The sequence below is a fragment of the Somniosus microcephalus genome, chromosome 2 (genome assembly GCF_052327205.1).
Source record: "Somniosus microcephalus isolate GS21.2 chromosome 2, FLI_Smic_1.0, whole genome shotgun sequence".
NCBI lineage: Eukaryota > Metazoa > Chordata > Chondrichthyes > Squaliformes > Somniosidae > Somniosus > Somniosus microcephalus.
In genome coordinates this window covers 233,832,782-233,852,861 of record NC_140988.1, presented here as the reverse complement: position 1 = coordinate 233,852,861, position 20,080 = coordinate 233,832,782, and the positions used below count along the sequence as shown (strand labels likewise).

Below are 20,080 nucleotides of genomic sequence, written 5' to 3'. Positions count from 1 at the left end.
TGCTGTCGCACAAATTCCCAGACGGGTTGGAGAGGCCAGTAGCCTTTGTGTCTCGGTCACTAACCTCAGCCGAGCGCAACTACACCCAGATTGACAGGGAGGCCCTCAGCCTAGTATGGGGAGTAAAAAAATTCAACCATTTTCTGCATGGGCAGAAGTTCACCTTGCTGACTGACCACCAACCACTTGTCTCCATCTTTAATCCTAAGAAGGGCGTTCCAGAGATGACTGCACAGCAGTTACAAAGATGGTCCCTGTTTCTAGGGGCGAATCAATATGAAATAGAATATAAAGGCACGAAACAGCATGGGAACGCTGATGGGCTATCGCGCCTGCCACTGCCTACTGTGGAGGAAGCACCAGCAGTGGACCCTATCGAGTTATTTTTTTCGTCAATAATTGAACGATTGCCAGTAACAAACGCGCATATAGAGGAGACCCGCAATGATCCGACGCTGTTGCGGGTATATGAATTGACGGTGAGGGGATGGCCAACACATGGCAACTCACTGTTGCCAGCATTCTCATCCAGAAGAGAACAGCTGTCAGTATGCCAGGGGACAGTGATGTGTGGATCCAGAGTGGTGATTCCACCCAAGTTAAGGGAGAGAGTGCTAAATGAGCTACATGAAGGTCATCTGGGGGGAGTGAAAATGAAAAGCCTTGCTAGGGCTTATGTGTGGTGGCCGGGAATCGATCAACAAATCGAAGACCTAACTAAGAGCTGCTTAGGATGCCAGAAGGTCCAAAATGCACCACCACATGCCCCTCTACACCCATGGGAGTGGCCCTCCTCTCCATGGCAATGGGTGCATATTGATTTTGCTGGTCCATTCATGGACTCAATGTTCTTAATAGCAGTGGATGCTCATTCAAAGTGGCCTGAGGTGACAAAAATGTCTTCAACCACTACAGAGAAAACGATTGCAGTCCTATGGACCATATTTGCCAGAAACGGTTTGCCAGAACAGATTTGCTCTGATAATGGACCACAGTTTGTGTCCGACGAGTTCCAAAAATTTATGAGATGGAATGGGGTAAGGCATTACACATCCGCCCCGTATCATCCAGCCACAAATGGATTGGCTGAGAGGTTCGTACAAACCTTTAAGAAGGCGATCAAGGCCATGTGCGACGATGAAATTCCACTACAGCATAAGATGGACAATTTCTTATTAGCCTACCGAAACGCGACACATGCAGTTACCAACCAGACCCCGGCCATGATGTTCTTTATCCGAAGGTTGAGATCTCGTCTGGACTTGCTCAGACCAAATGTGCGAAGAAATGTTGAGGACGAACAATTCCAGCACATCAATGAGAAGCCGACAAGGAGCTTCAATGTAGGGCAACCAGTCTTGGCCCGTGACTATCGAACAGAGAAATGGCAACCCGGAGCGATATGTACAAGGCAGGGGCCATTAACGTACACAGTGGATGTCGGGGAGAACATTGTGAGACGCCACGTCGATCAGATCTTAGCGTCACAGGAACGCGTCAACCCCATGTCTCGAGTACCTGGGGATGAACCCGACGTACCGGTAGCATCTACTTCAGACCTAGTAGCAGTGGAACCCGATGAACTACCCGATGAAAAGGGGTCAGAATCGCCTCTGCACCAAGAACAAGAACCTCTGGAAAGGCGCTATCCTGAAAGGGTCAGGAAGCCGTCCCAAAGACTGAATCTATAAATGGACTTTTATTGTTTAATGTACATGTTGAAATGTTAATTGTTATTTGAATATTAGGGGTACTACTAATCTAAAAGGGGAGGAATTGTAGTGTATTTGCCTTTAAGTCAGAACTACTTTTACAGCCCCTGTATACTGTAGTACCGGCAGTGACCACACCGGTATATAAGCTTTGCATGTGCCTCTGTACCCCCAGTCTTGAGACTGCCCTCCTCCAGTAAAGAGCTGTTTATTGTTAATGTACAGCATCCGTGTGATTATTTAATAACAGCATATCCACTGAACCACGGATCCAACACAGGGCATACACACTCTCTGTACAGGGCATACACACTCTCTGTACAGGGCATACACACTCTCTGTACAGGGCACACACACTCTCTGTACAGGGCATGATGTGCCTCAATAATTCCGAGACTCGATGTTAGCGAAACAAAACAAGGCTTTTATTAACTTAGAAAGTAACACGTAAGAGAGAGAGGTATCTTCCTTCTGGAGACTGAGGCCAGACTGAGCTAGCTTACAAAAGGGGCCAGGTATGGGCGGAGCACTACACACACAGCACGTTCCAGCACATTCCAATAAACAATACAATGAGGACTGGGGGAAGGGAAATGACACTGAAACCGACCACAGTCACAGGCAGTGATGAATGGAATATTTCATCACATTCACCCCTTCTATAGATTTAGTCTGTTCGGGGGTTTGATAGTCCTCTGCGACCGACGTGGCTGTTGTGGTGCCGCGGGTGTCGGCTGGGTGTCCCCGGTAGTCTCCTGGGTCTCTGCCGGGGGTGCCGCCAGGGTTGTTGAAGGGGTAGTTGGTGGGGGTGCCGTTGGTCGATGTTCTTCCAGGGGTGATGAAAGAGTAGTGGGTGGGTAAGAGTTGCTGTGATCGTTGTTGCTGCTATTGCCGTGGTTGTTGTCGATGCCGGCTGGGGCGACGTCTTTTATGGACACGGTGTCCTCCCTTCCGTCGGCGTGCCGGACATATGCGTATTGGGGGTTGGCGTGGAGTAGGTGTACTGGCTCCACGAGAGGGTCTGTCTTGTGGCCCCTCACATGCCTTCGCACGAGTACCGGACCTGGGGTGGACAGCCATGACGGCATGGACGCCTGAGGTGGATTTCCGGGGAAAGACAAACATTCGTTCATGAGGCGTGGCATTAGTGGCCGTACACAATAGCGACCGTATCGAATGGAGCACATCCGAGAGGACTTCCTGCCAGCGGGAGATGGGGAGGCCCTTGGTCCTTAGAGCTAGAGTGACTGCTTTCCATACTGTCCCGTTCTCTCGCTCCACTTGGCCGTTACCCCGGGGGTTGTAGCTGGTGGTACGGCTCGTGGCGATCCCCTTGGACAGCATGTACTGGCGTAGCTCTTCACTCATGAAGGACGCCCCCCTATCCGTATGGATGTAGCTCGGCATACCGAACAGGCAGAACAGGCTGCTGAGGCATTTAATGACCGTGGCGCTGGTCATGTCTGGGCAGGGGAAGGCGAATGGGAACCGGGAGTATTCGTCCACAATGTTCAGGAAGTAAACATTGCGGTCGACGGACGGGAGGGGGCCCTTGAAATCTAAGCTGAGCCGCTCAAAGGGCCGTGTAGCTTTGATTAAGTGGGCTCTATCTGGGCGGTAGAACCGAGGCTTGCACTCAGCGTAAGTGCGGCAGTTCCTGGTCAGAGACCGAACTTCCTCAATCGAGTAGGGTAAGTTACGGGACTTTATGAAGTGGAACAGCCGCGTGACCCCTGGGTGGCAGAGGTCGTTGTGGAGGGTCTGTAGACGATCCCCGGCGGCGCTGGCACACATCCCTCGTGAGAGGGCGTCAGGGGATTCGTTAAGGGCCCCTGGCCGGTAAATGATGTCGTACTCGAAGGTGGAGAGCTCGATCCGCCACCTAAGAATCTTATCATTTTTAATCTTCCCCCTCTGTTTATTATTGAACATAAACGCTACCGACCGTCGGTAAGTAGGGTGAAGCGTTTGCCGGCTAGGTAGTGGCGCCAGTGGCGCATTGCCTCCACGATGGCTTGGGCCTCCTTTTCCACGGGGGAGTGTCTGATCTCGGGCCCTTGGAGGGTCCTCGAGAAGAAAGCTACGGGCCGCCCCGCCTGGTTGAGGGTGGCCACCAAGGCAAAGTCAGACGCATCACTTTCCACTTGAAATGGAGTGTTCTCGTCCACTGCCTGTAGCGTGGCCCGCTCAATATCCTGCTTAATGCTTTTGAAGGCGGCGTGGGCCTCAGCAGAGAGCGGAAAAGAGGATGCTTTCAAGAGGGGGCGGGCTTTGTCGGAGTAGTTGGGGACCCATTGGGAATAATAAGAAAATAACCCCAGGCACCTTTTCAGGGCTTTGGGAGTGTTGGGCAGGGGCAGCTCCCGTAGGGGGCGCAATCGGTCGGGGTCTGGTCCGATTTCCCCATTCTCCACCACGTTGCCTAGTATGCAGAGGCGCGTGGTGTTGAAAACGCACTTGTCCTCGTTGTAGGTGAGGTTGAGTTTTTGTGCGGTTTCCAGGAACCTCTCGAGGTTCGAGTCGTGATCCTGCTGATTGTGGCCGCAGATGGTGACGTTGTCGAGGTAGGGGAAGGTTGCCTGCAAGTGGTGGTCATCGACCATGCGGTCCATCTCCCTCTGAAAAACCGAGACCCCATTCGTCACCCCAAAGGGGACTCTGAGGAATTGATAGAGGCGTCCGTTCGCCTCGAAGGCGGTGTACGGGCGGTCCTCTGGTCTGATAGGGAGCTGGTGGTACGCTGACTTGAGGTCGATGGTGGAGAACACCCGGTATTGGGCGATTTGGTTCACCATTTCTGATATGCGGGGTAGCGGGTAGGCGTCTAGTTGGGTGTACCTGTTGATCGTTTGACTTTAGTCGATCACCATCCGTTCCTTCTCGCTACCCCTTACCACTACCACTTGGGCGCGCCACGGGCTGTTGCTGCGTTCAATGATGCGCTCTTTCAGGAGCCTGTCTACCTCGGTCGCGATAAACCGCCTGTCCTCCCAGCTGTACCTCCTGCTTTTGGTCGCTATTGGCCGGCAGTTAGGGGTAAGGTTCGCGAATAGCGAAGGTGGCTTTACCTTCAGGGTAGCCAGACCGCACACTGTGAGGGGCGGCTGGGACCCACCGTACTTGAGCGTGATGCTTTGGTGGTTGCACTGGAAATCCAGGCCCAAGATCACCCGCACATAGGTTCTTCATGATTAATACTTTAAAATTATCGTATACAGTTCCGTTAACGCCCAATTGTACCGTGCAGTAACCCAGAATGGTCGATGTCTGGGTTTTATCAGCCATAGAGATGGTACCCTGAGCAGGGACCACCTTTAGGGAGAGTTGCTGTGCCAGTTCAGGGTGGACAAAACTCTCCGTGCTTCCACTGTCAATTAAACATTTAACCCGGCACCCATTTACCTCGATGTCCACCATTGATTTGGATAGCGGGTGCGGCCTGGTCTGGTCCACTGTGACCGATGCCACTGTAGGGCCCTGATCGATACAAGATGGCGTCCACGCTGTCTGCTCATAAGATGGCGGACCCCACGAGGTCGGGCAAGATGGCGTCCAAGATGGCCGCTTCCACGGCGCACACGCGGCGGTGGCGGGTTTTCCGGCGGTTGGTTTTCCGGCGGGGTTCCCTCTGCACACCTTCCCGAAGTGCCCCTTCTTACTGCACTTAAAGCAGGTGGTGCCTTTCGCCGGGCACAGGTTTCTGGTGTGTTTTGGCTGCCCGCAGAAGTAGCAGTTGGGTCCCTGACGCGTCGCGGCTGTCGTAGGGCTTCTGGGGGGAGAGCGGGGCCCCGCCGGTGTCGGGCTGCCGGGCGGGGAAGATGCCTTCCAAGATGGCGGCGCCCTCGGTGCACACGTGGCGGCGTGGACGGCGCGGGCTGAAGAGTAGGCGTCCGAGTTTCTCTGGGCCACATCCAGGGATCGCGCGGTGTCCACAGCCTGTTTCAGGTCCAATCCCGTTTTTTCCAGCAGTCTTTGCCAGATGTAAGTGGAGCTGAGGCCTGTGATAAAGGCATCGCGAACAAGCTCGTCAGTGTACACTGCGGCTTTTACATCTCGGCACTTGCAGTCTTTGCCAAGCATTTTCAGGGTGCTTAGGAACTCCTCCACCGATTCCCCAGGTCGCTGTGCGCGAGTAGCGAGCAGATGCCTAGCATACACCTCATTCGTAGGCTGCTGGTAATGCGCCTTTAAGATGTTGCAGGCGGCCAGGTACGTATCGGCGTCTTGGATGAGGGGGTAAACACGGTGGTTTACCCAATTCCGCAGAATTCCGAGTCTCATCCTCGCAGCGTCCGTAGCGTCTTTGACGGCTGCGGAATTGTCCAGGAAGAATTCCATACACTCAAACCAGTGTCCGAAGCGTGCTGATGCGTCCGGAGCATGTTGATCCAAATCCAAACGTTCGGGTTTCAGGAGTTGATCCATAGTGTTGAAAAATAAGTTAATAAAATTGATGTGCCTCAATAATTCCGAGACTCGATGTTAGCGAAACAAAACAAGGCTTTTATTAACTTAGAAAGTAACACGTAAGAGAGAGAGGTATCTTCCTTCTGGAGACTGAGGCCAGACTGAGCTAGCTTACAAAAGGGGCCAGGTATGGGCGGAGCCCTACACACACAGCACATTCCAGCACATTCCAATAAACAATACAATGAGGACTGGGGGAAGGGAAATGACACTGAAACCGACCACAGTCACAGGCAGTGGTGAATGGAATATTTCATCACAGGGCACACACACTCTCTGTACAGAGTACACACACTCTCTGTACAGGGCACACACAACCTCTGTACAGGGCACACACACTCTCTGTACAGAGCACACACACTCTCTGTACAGGGCACACACAACCTCTGTACAGGGCACACACACTCTCTGTACAGGGCACACACACTCTCTGTACAGGGCACACACACTCTGTACAGAGCACACACACTCTCTGTACAGGGCACACACACTCTCTGTACAGGGCACACACACTCTCTGTACAGAGCACACACACTCTCTGTACAGGGCACACACACTCTCTGTACAGGGCACACACACTCTCTGTACAGAGCACACACACTCTCTGTACAGGGCACACACACTCTCTGTACAGGGCACACACACTCTCTGTACAGGGCACACACACTCTCTGTACAGGGCACACACACTATCTGTACAGGGCACACACACTCTCTGTACAGGGCACACACACTCTCTGTACAGAGCACACACACTCTCTGTACATGGCACACACACTCTCTGTACAGAGCACACACACTCTCTGTACAGGGCACACACACTCTCTGTACAGGGCACACACACTCTCTGTACAGGGCACACACACTCTCTGTACAGGGCACACACTCTCTGTACAGAGCACACACACTCTCTGTACAGAGCACACACACTCTCTGTACAGAGCACACACACTCTCTGTACAGGGCACACACACTCTCTGTACAGAGCACACACACTCTCTGTACAGGGCACACACACTCTCTGTACAGGGCACACACACTCTCTGTACAGGGCACACACACTCTCTGTACAGAGCACACACACTCTCTGTACAGGGCACACACACTCTCTGTACAGAGCACACACACTCTCTGTACAGAGCACACACACTCTCTACAGGGCACACACACTCTCTGTACAGGGCACACACACTCTCTGTACAGGGCACACACAGTCTCTGTACAGAGCACACACACTCTGTACAGGGCACACACACTCTCTGTACAGAGCACACACACTCTCTGTACAGAGCACACACTCTCTGTACAGAGCACACACACTCTCTGGACAGAGCACACACACTCTCTGTACAGCGCACACACACTCTCTGTACAGGGCACACACACTCTCTGTACAGAGCACACACACTCTCTGTACAGATCACACACACTGTCTGTACAGAGCACACACACTCTCTGTACAGGGCACACACACACTCTCTGTACAGGGCACACACACTCTCTGTACAGGGCACACACACTCTCTGTACAGAGCACACACACTCTCTGTACAGGGCACACACACTCTCTGTACAGGGCACACACACTCTGTACAGGGCACACACACTCTCTGTACAGAGCACACACACTCTCTGTACAGGGCACACACACTCTCTGTACAGGGCACACACACTCTCTGTACAGGGCACACACTCTCTGTACAGGGCACACACACTCTCTGTACAGAGCACACACACTCTCTGTACAGGGCACACACACTCTCTGTACAGAGCACACACACTCTCTGTACAGGGCACACACACTCTCTGTACAGGGCACACACACTCTCTGTACAGGGCACACACACTCTCTGTACAGGGCACACACACACCCTCTGTACAGGGCACACACACTCTCTGTACAGGGCACACACACTCTGTACAGAGCACACACACTCTCTGTACAGGGCACACACACTCTCTGTACAGGGCACACACACTCTGTACAGGGCACACACACTCTCTGTACAGGGCACACACACACCCTCTGTACAGGGCACACACACTCTCTGTACAGGGCACACACACTCTCTGTACAGGGCACACACACTCTCTGTACAGGGCACACACACTCTCTGTACAGGGCACACACACTCTCTGTACAGGGCACACACACACCCTCTGTACAGGGCACACACACTCTCTGTACAGGGCACACACACTCTCTGTACAGGGCACACACACTCTCTGTACAGGGCACACACTCTCTGTACAGGGCACACATACACACACACACTGTACAGGTCACACACACACAGGGCACCGAAACTCTCTGTACAGGGCTCAATCCCCACCCCCACCCCCCACACAAGCACAGGGCACGCACACTCGCATACTCTGTACTTGGCGCGCACACATACATCATAGGGCACCCATACTCTATACAGGGCACACACAATCTGTCCAGGTCACTCACACTCAGCATACACATATACACACTTTGATAATAGTAATGTGAAATGCTTGTATGAAATTTTTTGTCTATCATTTTCATATATTCCAATCAATGCTGCACATAAACCTGATGTGCTCATCACACTGATTGCTCAATGCACTAGCCAGTGTGAAGTTGAGTATTGCAGATCCTAAAGAGTATAAGAGCCCCAGGTTCATTGCTTGGTCAGCACTGAGTTAGATGATTTCAGCTGGGACAGCAGGAGGACAATGGGTCTCTATTCCCTGGGCTTTGGAAGGGAAACAGGAGCCAAGCTGTCTGCCTCACTCACTATAACATGTGCATACATGGACGTTGAGTGAAGACAAGGGGCCAGAACTTCGGGTCCCCACGGGTGAGTACGCGCTGGGTACTCACGCGTAGGCCCAACAAAAGTGCCGGTTTCGTGCATGCACTGCACATGCGCGGGAAACCAGAACTTCCGTTCCCTTAAAGGAAGGGGTTCACAGGTCGAACGTGTGCGCCGGAGAGGCAGCGTATACGCCTGGAACTTCCGTTTCTTTTGCAGGTTTCTCCGGGAGGGTAAGTCTCCAGGAGCTACGCTTGTAAAAAGCAGTCGCTAGGCCTGCTTTTAACAAGGTAAGTGGTGAAATAAGTTAAATTAAAACATTTTTTCCACAGGTTTATTATTTTTAAATACTTTAAAGAAAGGTAAGTTTATTTTTAGCCCCGTTAGTAACTGTAAAGGCCCAGAAATTCGGGTCGGAGTCTTCCCGCGGGTGCAAGCCTCCGACATGCACTTACCTAGCGCGCCAGCCGTTGTGCTGTGGGCTCGCATGGAATTCTGATCCTGGGCCTGTTCCAACTGCCGGCGCGCAGTGCTTGCATATCCCAGGGGCGCAGTTAGTTCGATGCATCCCCTGGGATCACATGGGCCATGGAGAGCCAATGGTAGTAGGGAATGCCAATTCATAAAATTGACAGGAAGAGCTGTCAAAACTATAAATACTATAAGCCCCAAAACATCACTAAAACTTAAAATACATTTTTAAAAAATCAAATTTTTTAAATAACTATAAATTACATAAAACAACTATTTTAAACAATAATTTAAATTTTTGAAAAAATTAATTACATTTTCTAACGGGGCTAAAAATAAACTTACCTTTCTTTAAAGTATTTAAAAATAATAAACCTGTGGAAAAAATGTTTTAATTTTAATTAATTCACCACTTACCTTGTTAAAAGCAGGCCTTGCGCCTGCTTTTTAAAAGTGTAACTGCTGGAGACTTACCCTCCCGGAGAAACCTGGAAAAAAACGTAAGTTCAATGCGCACGCGCTGCCTCTCCGGCGCACGAGTTCCACCTCTGAACCCCTTCTTTCAAGGGAACGGAAGTTCCAGTTTCCCGCGCGTGCGCAGTGCATGCATGAAACCGGCACTTTCGTTGGGCCTATGCGTGAGTACTCAGCGCATATTCACGCGTGGGGACCTGAATTTCTGGGCCAAATAATTTTTTCGAAAATTTAAATTATTGTTTAAAATAGTTATTTTATGTAATTTATAGTTATTTTAAAAATGTGCTTTTTTAAAAAATTTATTTGAAGTTTTAGTGATGTTTTGGGGCTGAATTGTATTCATAGATTTGACAGGTCTTCCTGTCAAATCTATGAATACAGATTCCCTGCTACCATTGGCTCTCCATGGCCCACGTGATCCCAGGGGACGCTTCGAACTAACTGCGCCCCTGGGATACGCAAGCACTGCGTGCTGGCAGTTGGAGCAGGCCCAGGATCGGAATCCAACGCAGGCCCACAGCACAACGGCCGGCGCGCTAGGTAAGTGCAGGTCGGAGGCTTGCACCCGCGGGAAGCCTCCGACCCGAATTTCTGGGCCAAGATTAGGCTCAACTATATTGCCCTTCAATGATGAATAACCTGATACTAGTCACTATCTAGGTTCAGATGTGAAGAATGGCCACTTGAATAAAACACCACAGAGTGTCCAGCACTCAGTGAACTGTACCCAGCATAATTCAACCTTTTTTGGGGGTGGTGGGGGGGTGGGGGGTGGGATGGTGCAGGGAAAGAGATGGGGAGGAAAAATTGATGAGGTCTGTTATGAGGTAATGTATGTGGTAACAAATATTGATATCCATCTATATTAATAAAAACATGTCATTCTTAGGTTGCATTAATGTTCATTCCATGAATCTAATGACATAATTACCTGGTATTATCTGCAGTTTAAATTGTTCTGATTTTTTCACTGTACCATCCTTTACAGCGGTGCACACATAATACCCTTCAAAATGTCTCTTCAGATTAGTGATGCTTATGCCAGTGTAGATGTCGGCAGTATAGGACAGGTCTTTGGGCATGGATGCTCCCTTAATTCTCTCCAGTCTGAGGTTTTCAATCTTAGGGGTTGTAGCTCGACAAGGTATGACAGCCTCACCCCCTTCTGTTCCACCAATGAACATCTGCCTATGTGTTGGAGTCACAAACAAAGCCTTGGAGTCTTAAAAAAAAGACACAGAAAATGTTAAATTTGAAACAGAAAATGGTTTCAAAATGCTTGGATATTTAAAGCTACAATATCACCAGCACTCAGGTTTCATGTCTTTTACAATGTGGCTGCCGATGCAATTGTTATTAATCAGCAATATGTAGAGTTCTGTGAAATGCTATCGTTGTTCCTGGGTACAGAACTAAACTATGAAAATTTCATAAATAAGTGAATTGAAAGGAAATGAAAAGGTTCAGAAAAATAAATTAATCACAGAGTTTTAGTTGGCAGGGGTTTTAGTTTTGTATGCAATCTCCCAAAATGTGCCATTCTGTATCACAGAATGCTGTAACACGCTGCACCTTCCAGTGGGGAGAAGCAGATATCCTTCTCTGATTCCCCACACCTTGAGCTACTGATCCCAACTATGACACCAGGAGAAATTGCTGATTTGGAGGCCACACAGTTGCCCAGAGCTGAGAAAAAAATGCAAATAACCAGTTCCCCCCTGGACCACTCAAATATATCTCCTGATGACTGGCTATCAAATAGCATTGGATGGTGTTTGAGAGCAAATGTCCAGACCAGTCTGACACATGAAGGAGGTGTGTTACATGGGAGGAGAAAAATGTATTATTGATGGACAGGAATTCTGCCCTCGAGTGTGTCTCACTTTACTGTCTGTTTGTTGTCTCTTTCCTCTGTATCTGTTCTCGCAATGTATTTCTTTGTGTGTGCCTTTCTTTTTCTCTTTCCGTTTTCTTCCTTTGCTCCTTTGCCTCTGTATTACATTCAAACCAGCTGGTTGATGGCAGGATTGGGACACCATTCTTCCCATGCTTTCCAATGAGAAAAACAAGAAAATGCCATTGGGAGATGGAACTAACCCATCCGAAGCAGTAGCAAAAGGCAGAGGCCCTGCTTTTTTACAAAATCGAGGCACTCTCAGATGGTGTATGTATCTACTGATATCCACGGTTAACTCTTGCTTTTACAGGAAAACAAACATTTCTTCACTCAGAGGGTGGTGAATCTTTGGAATTCTCTACCCCAGAGGGCTGTGTATAGTATATTCAAGACTGAGATCGATAGATTTTTGAATATTAAGGGAATCAAGGGATATGGGAATAGTGCAGGAAAGTGGAGTTGAGGTTGAAGATCGGCCATGATCTTATTGAATGGTGGTGCAGGCTCGAGGGATCATATGGCCTACTCCTGCTCCTATTTCGTATGTTCTTATGGTTTAAATTCCAGTGAAGGAGTTCTCCAACCAGTGGACTTTATTATCGCACTCTCTTAGCAACAGTGTAGGATTTCTGCACCACCGTAAAAAACGGGCAGGAACAGGAACATTTATTTTATTCATCCAGCAGATTTTGTTTGCGGACACGCTAAAATAAAATGGCCCAAAATAAAACTTAAGATAATCACAGCATAAGCATCATCAACCCAATTGCCTCTAATATATCTGGTGGGTTTGTCCAAGGCACATATAAGGCCAACCTGGAAACTTACAAAAGCAGATGACCAGCTCCAAAAAAAAGCTGATACTGCCCCCACAACTCAAATAAAAATCAACAACTCAGAAACAGCCCTAATTATAGGTCCCTCTATTAGGTCCACTTCTATAAGGTGACTGAATAAGTTAAATTATGTTTTATTACATTTGATTCCATGATTTTTAGGAGTGTTTTGGGATCATACTCCACAATTCAGATGCTTTTTCTGCAATAAATGGAACCTAAAACACTTGTCTAAGGCATTAAATGAAGTGGTCATGCTGACAGTGCAGTGGGACATGAGTCTTTTACAACTTAAGCTGCCCAATATATCCATTACTTTTGTTGTAGCAAAACAATTAAGGAGCACAAGGGTGCATTTTTCATTGTGCTGAATCTAGAAATTTGTGAAAAAGGACAACTTATTTCCTGGGGAATGTGTGGGCATTGCCCAGAAAATTTGATTTTCTTACACATTTGGTATATTTTGGAATGTACTGTGACTCATAGAATTATATAGAATCTACAGCACAGAAACAGGACATTTGGCCCAACTTGTCTATGCCAGTGTTTATACTCCACACGAGCCTCTTCCCACTCTAATTACTTCTTTCCACCCAGCCCCTGTATCCTTCTATACCCTTATCCTCCATATATGTGTTTAAAATCATGAAGGGTTTAGATAGAGTAAATAAAAGGAAACTTTCCAATGGCTGAAGGGTCCATAACCAGAGGGCACAGATGTAAGGTGATTGGCAAAAGAACCAGAGGCAACATGAAGAAAAACTTTTTTAGGCAACGAGTTGTTAGGATTTGGAATGCACTGCCTGATGGGGTGGTGGAAACAGATTCAATAATAGCCTTTTAAAGGGAATTGGATAAATATTTGAAGGAGAAACAACTGCAAGGATATGGGGAAAGAGCAGGGGAGTGGGACTAACTGGATTGCTCTTCAAAAGAACCAGTGCAGGCTTGATGGGCCGAATGGCCTCCCTCTGTGCTGCAATATTCCATGATTCTATAATTCTATGATATAAGCATCAAGCCTCCCCTTAAATGCATCAATGCTTTCTGCTTCAAGCACTCCATGCAAGTTCCTCATTCTCACCACTCTCCATGTAAATAAATTCCTCTGAAATGTTTTATTTGATCTGTTAGTAGCTATCTTATATTTATGGTTCCGTGTTCTGGTCTTATCCACAAGTGGAAACAGTTCTCCACAACCACCCTATCAAAACCCTTGATAATTTTAACAACCCTTATCAGATCTCCTCTTAGATTTCTCTTTTCCAGAGAAAAGAGCCCCATCCTGTTCAAGCTTTCCTGTTATTTGCATCCTCTCAATTCTGGTACCCCTGTAATATCCTTGTAAATCTTTTCTGCACTTTTGCCAGTGCTTCAATATCCTTTTGGTAGCATGAAGACCAGAACTGCGCATAGTACTCCAAGTGTGGTCGAACCAAGGTTCTATATAAATTTAACATTACCTCCTTACTTTTGTATTCTATTCGTCTAGAAATGAAGTCTTGTACTTTGTATGCACTCTTTAAGGCTTTATCAATTTGTGTTGACATTTTTAATTATTTATGTATCTGCATTTTCAGATCTCTTTTCTCCTCACCCCCATTTAGTTTCTTACCTTCCAAGGAATAAATTGCCTCCTTATTCCTCCTACTTCACAATTTGCTACATTTACCGTTTATCCAACTCTGCAAGCCTCTTTAAGTATTCTTGTATTTTGGTGCAGTCCTCCACATTATTAGCTATATCACCCAATTTGGTATTATCTGCAAATTTCAACTACAAACCTCCAATTTCTGAGTCCAAATCATTGACGTATATGGTAAACAACAGTGGTTTATGCTGTAAGAGCTATAGATATTTTAAAAATTTAAATAAAATATTTGTTTTATTTGGCTCCTAATTTGATCTTCATCAGAGGATAATATATAGTGAGCATAACACTGCAGGTCTACATATATGCATGTACCATAGCTGAATGAGATAATAGTGTAAATAATAATGGGTTGTAGGCTTACTTCTAACATATAAAATTATTGAAATAGATGTAAATAACACATTTTAATGCAATAGCATTGGTGTAAAGAAAACAGTATTAGCTTGTATCTTTATAATACTCGTCAAATGCAGGAAAACTTCTCAATGCACTTTATATTAAGGAGGAACAAATAAAACCATTAGTGACTCCAACTCAGCAATCTGCAAAAATAGAACAAAAGGAAACTAAGGTAATTGTTTCTGCTGAGAACAACCACTGACACACAGGCCGCGATTTCACCTACCGAGGTAGGTCCGGTGCGGCCGGGGTCGGTGCTGGGGTGCGACCACGCTGCTGGCTCCAGCTCGCTCTGTGAAAAGATTTTACGCTGATTGGGCTTGTTAAGCCCGCCCAGCGCGTTTCCCGGCCAATTGAAGGAAGCGGGTCTGATGATATCACTTGATGACGCATCATCAGCCTATTTCCTTAAAGGGACCATGGGCAAATTTATTTTGACAGTTGTGTTGTCAGTGTTCTACAGCATTGAGGTGCTGCCATCACTGACAAGCACTGCAGAGGTGCACGGCTGCACCCAGGCTCTCCAGTGGCGACTGCAGTGGCGCAAACCTTTCAATGATCCCAGTAGATCACGAAATGTTACTGCAAAGCCACACTCAACCTCATCCTGCTGTGCCACTCATCACATCTCCATCACTCTGCCTTCCCTACCCTACTCCTGCACATCCTTACACCAATTTACCGTGCGCCTCCACCCATCCCTCTCTATCTACATTATCACATCCCCATCTCACTAGCCACCCCTGACACTCACCCTCATCCTAGTCCAATCATACCAAATAACAACACACAAGGGTAGGCTCTTGGGTGTTTTATGCAATGTTCATGTAAAGTTTCTGATAATGTGCTGTCAAACATTGAAATCTTTATTTTCAACACTTTGCGTTCTTGGACAGATCTGCGTGCACCTTCGGAAATGGCTTAGTGAGTTGCAGTGAATGGTGAGACATTATGGCACCCCCCCCCCCAGCCCCCGCAATGGCGATGAGTGTGAAAGGAATGGCTTGGTCATTGTAAGGATGCTTCATGGTATTGGTGTGGGGTGGTGCCAATCTGGCATCTCATGTGGTAGCCAGGGTGTACAGCATCAAATAAAGTAAATCTGGCTATGGTGAGGCCAACCCTGGCGTCCTGGGCAGCAATGTGGTCGGGTACTGATGCCCTGTGTCCTGTGCAGAATCAGTTGATTGCAGAGAAGGTTGGTGTTGTTGTTAATGCTGCTGGTGTGCCTGGTGCTGCTGGTGTTGGGACTGATCGTGGTGGGATTCTGAGGACCAAGGGCACCGATGCTGATGTAATAGATGGCAGGTGAAGTAGAGATGACAGAAGCAAATCTGTCAATGGTCAGACAGGTTGTTCCAATGAGGTGGCACTGGATAGAGAGTTGGCTCCAAACACTTACAAGCTGCGTAAAGCTCAATCTGTCTTCCAAATGCAGTAAGCAACAGTTTCTGTGCTTGGAAAGTGAACAGCTATGAGATGGGAGCTTTTATATCACTTTTGCAGCTGTCAAGTAATCAGATAATTCAATACTGAATTCACTCACGACCTGCTGAGCTGACGTGATCCCCAAGTATAACCCATGGAGGAACTCGTAAAATTGAAAGGTAAGCTTAAAATAGTATTTAAGTGCCTCTTAACAATCTCTTAATGATCTAAATTGCCTCTCCCACTGCTTGGTGTCGGGTCTGTTCAGCACTGACCAACCCAACATCTGGGAGACTAGCATGGAGGCGGATTGACAGCGGATTCCCTACCCGCTGTCAAAAATTTTTTTTCCCACCTGACTCACCACCAATCGTGCCCACTGACCCCCCCGAAAAATGCTGAATCTCTACAAAAAGAGCATTGTTTAACCGATAATCACATTCAATTAAGTGCAGAGCAAAATACACCCAGTGTGCTACACTTTCTATTCCAAAAGAAGAATGCTAAGGGTACATTTTCAGCCTTTGCACTCCTACATTCAGCCTCGCCTGTTGAGAGTGCATATGAGAAAATCACGTGGGTGCAGTCCTTAAATTTCTGCTCATTGTGTGTCAGGAGCACAGATGTGAAAAATGTATATTTTAATTCCCTTATCCAACACCAAATGCCAGACCCACCAGCAGAGGACAAATGTGTTCCCACAATCTCTGTTCATGCGCAGTCACACATGCACGCAATCACTGGAACTTTATACACAAGTGCAAACACTCAAACTTTGTGCATGTGCACAATTCCACATGCACACACAAGCTTTTACCATTAACTGTTGAAGGTAGTAGAACTGCAGATTTACACCCATACATGTATGAAGGCAACATAGCCCCGTTAAACCTCCGTGAAGCACCTTGGAATGTTTCTCTACATTAAAGGTATTATAATAATGCAAGTTGTTGTTGCTGTTGGTCAACTCTGGCTGAAGATGCGGGTTCTGAATGCCGGTGGGTGGGCACAGAGTACCTCTCGTGCAGTCTGACCTGCCTGGCATCCCTTCAGTGATCCTTCTCTTCCAAGCACTTTAAATAGGGGAACTTCAATAGGGAGAGCCATTAGTGCCAGTGCTAGGAGCAAATAAAATTAAAACAATTGGCACAGAAGCTCATGAGAACCTAATTGCCAGTCACAATACTGGTCAGGTTGGGAAATAAAAACCTGCCACCACCTCCTTCCAGTAACTTTAGCAGGCATCAAACAGGGTGCTGGGTCACTCCACCACATGCCGGTAGACTCCTGTCTGCACCTTGGATTTCCTTTTCATTCATTTCTGCCTGTCACTTCTTGATCTCCTGCCTGTTGAGCCTTAGCAAAAGCTGCTGATGGTTTGAGATGCCTTTTGAGCCTTTCTAAAGACTTTTCAGAATGTTTTTCACCTTATTGTGACAATTTCCTTGCATTGTCACTACCCGCTTAAATTACACTTAGCTGAAGTTTCTCTGCTTCCATCACTGGTGTGCTCCCTTTACCTGCCCAAATCGGCACCTAGGTTTGTAAATAATTATACAAATGCTCTGCCCATGAAATTTGGGTGCTATTAACATTCTGGTGAGATTAGCATGACTTCTTTGCCATGTACAACTGATTCACACCGGTAGACGGAAATCAACCCCACTCAGTCTGAGGCACGTAGATGGCTATCTTTCAGAAACCAGTTGACAAAAGACTGTTATTAATAGGACTTAGTTACCTTCCACAAATATGTAAAGAGAGCTGCTCTCAGAAGAATTGCGATTTTGGCATATGTATCGGCCTGTATTCTTTGGGTCTGCTGACTTGATATTGACTCTGTTATCATCGATCGCTTTTTTTGCACTTGATGGAGTTACCCATTGTACTTCAGACCAGTCTGTACATTGAAGACGAATGTGATCACCCTTTTTCTTGATCAATGTGCCATTCTTCGGATGAATCAAAGGTATAGACACACCTGCACGAGAAACACAACAATGCTTTTACTTGCAGCAGCTATTTAATATTCTACACGTTTTATTTCTGATCAGTAAATGTTATATTCCATAGGTAGATAGAGAGGTACATATACATGTATATAGTAGAGCAAACTCTTCCCATAAAAGCATCTCTTTGGGTTTGACTTCATGTGCTATTTCCAAACAGGTTTCTTAATATACTGAGCAAAGTATAGTTGGGACTAACATTAAGTGATCACTGCAGCCAAATGGTTTTGCTTTCAATGTGATATTTAAGTACATACCTCATTTACATTTTATTATGGCTGTCTTGCCACAAAATGTTCTTTTTAAGGTTATAATACACAGTTTAGGATCGCATTTTGCTTTTCTGTTGCTTCATATAAATGTAATGTAAAATCCATTACAAATGTCTTGTGCTCAACAAACCCTAAACCTATTTTAGCCATTTACAGTGGCCCAAACCTTTCTGTGGGCATTTTTTGAAACCCATAATTGGCAGTAACAGTACAAACAGCTCAGGCTGAGCCACCATTCTATTCTGGTTGCTGTGAAAAGATAGGGTTGATTTTAACTCTGTGCGGGAGTCAGGGTTGCAGGGGCCGAAGCGGGTGGCGAACCATCCAGCCAGGTTTTAAATCCCGGGTCTCGTTTGCATGCCCTCATCTCTTGACCCCTGCCCAAAGCCGGCAGGAATGATGTCGCTGCCGATGAACGCGAGTCAAAATTGATAAAGGGTCAGGCCACCACTGGGGTGAAAAAGGTCCCCGGCAAGGTAAGTAGGGATTGGAGGGAAGTTTGTCAAGTCCACGATCGAGGGAGGTGGGGGGAAGGCTATATGTAGGGGAGGCCCAAGGTATCCTTGTGGGGCCAGAAAGTAATAATATTATAATAATAAGGGCTTACCTGGGCCTGGATCCTTGTTGCTGCCAGCATTTGCCAGAAACCATGGGTGCTGTAGTCAGGCCATGGTTAAAATGTCATGCATGTCCTGATAGCGTCATTGGGACGTGACACTGTCATATTTAAAGTAAACCCAGTCTCCTCTGGGGTGAGCGGCCTTTTCATGGTAGATTTTTTTGTGAAGTTTACACTTATCAGGGCGAAGAATGTTGGTGGCGGAGACTGAATCAGAGTAATATTGATGTTCACGGGCTTAGCCAAGCAAAGTTCTCCTTACCAAGAGTGCATGAATAGTGAACCTCCAAAGGTTTTGATTCAGGGTCTGATGCATGCTAACTTCTGACAGGCTTAATTCCATACTTTCAACTAGCATGCAAGTTCCATTACAGAATTTGAGAACTAGGAAACATTTGAATTCTTCCTAAAACTGTGGGTGGATAACGCAGTGCTGAAACGGATTGATAGTGAATGGCAGCCCACTTTACACCTTGCCCAACTGAAGTCAATAGAAAAGAAAATCGGGCGCAGTGTAAAACAGGCTACCGATTTGTTACCAGCCCATTTTGTGCTTTCACTGAAGACCATTTTCACCCTCAGTGTTTCTACTGGTGGCTTATTAACACTGGCTGCTTACTCAAGTGTAGAATGGGGCATCCATAGAATTATATACCTATATATATACTTAAAAGTAGCTTAGCAAGCATGCTACATGTAATCTCAATTCTGGCACGTTAGGCTTTGATAGATATTATCTACTGTACAAATAACTAATTTTGTTCTTTAATAGTTGAACATTAGAAAGTATAGCATGAAAAAGGTCAATTGGCTCTCAAACCTGCTTAATCTACAAATAAAGTACAATCTACCCTATTGTGAACTTAACCTCAAGTACTTAATTTTCTGAGGAAAGGTTCTGCATAAATACTTCCTGATCTCCAAAGGTGAACTCTCAGATAACAATTCATCCCACATCTTCATTGTCTTCAACTCATTTCAGTCTATAATGTTGTCACTACGATTTTGTAAAGGCTATGACATCACCTTGAGTATTGTGTGCAGTTTTGGTCACCTTA

General features: G+C 46.8%; 1 protein-coding gene across 1 annotated transcript in view; it reads right to left on the bottom strand.

Annotated features, from left to right (window-relative positions):
- LOC147123282 (mast/stem cell growth factor receptor Kit-like) overlaps positions 1-19,592 on the bottom strand; it is a 94,869-nt gene extending 75,277 nt beyond the window's left edge. The window contains exons 1-3 of the mRNA XM_085965710.1: positions 19,562-19,592; positions 17,864-18,103; positions 10,840-11,130 (exon numbers count right to left, since the gene is read on the bottom strand). Of these exons, the coding sequence (XP_085821836.1) occupies positions 10,840-11,130; positions 17,864-18,103; positions 19,562-19,592 (562 nt within the window). The remainder of the gene's footprint in view (positions 1-10,839; positions 11,131-17,863; positions 18,104-19,561) is intronic.
- Between the last annotated feature and the right edge of the window lie 488 nt (positions 19,593-20,080).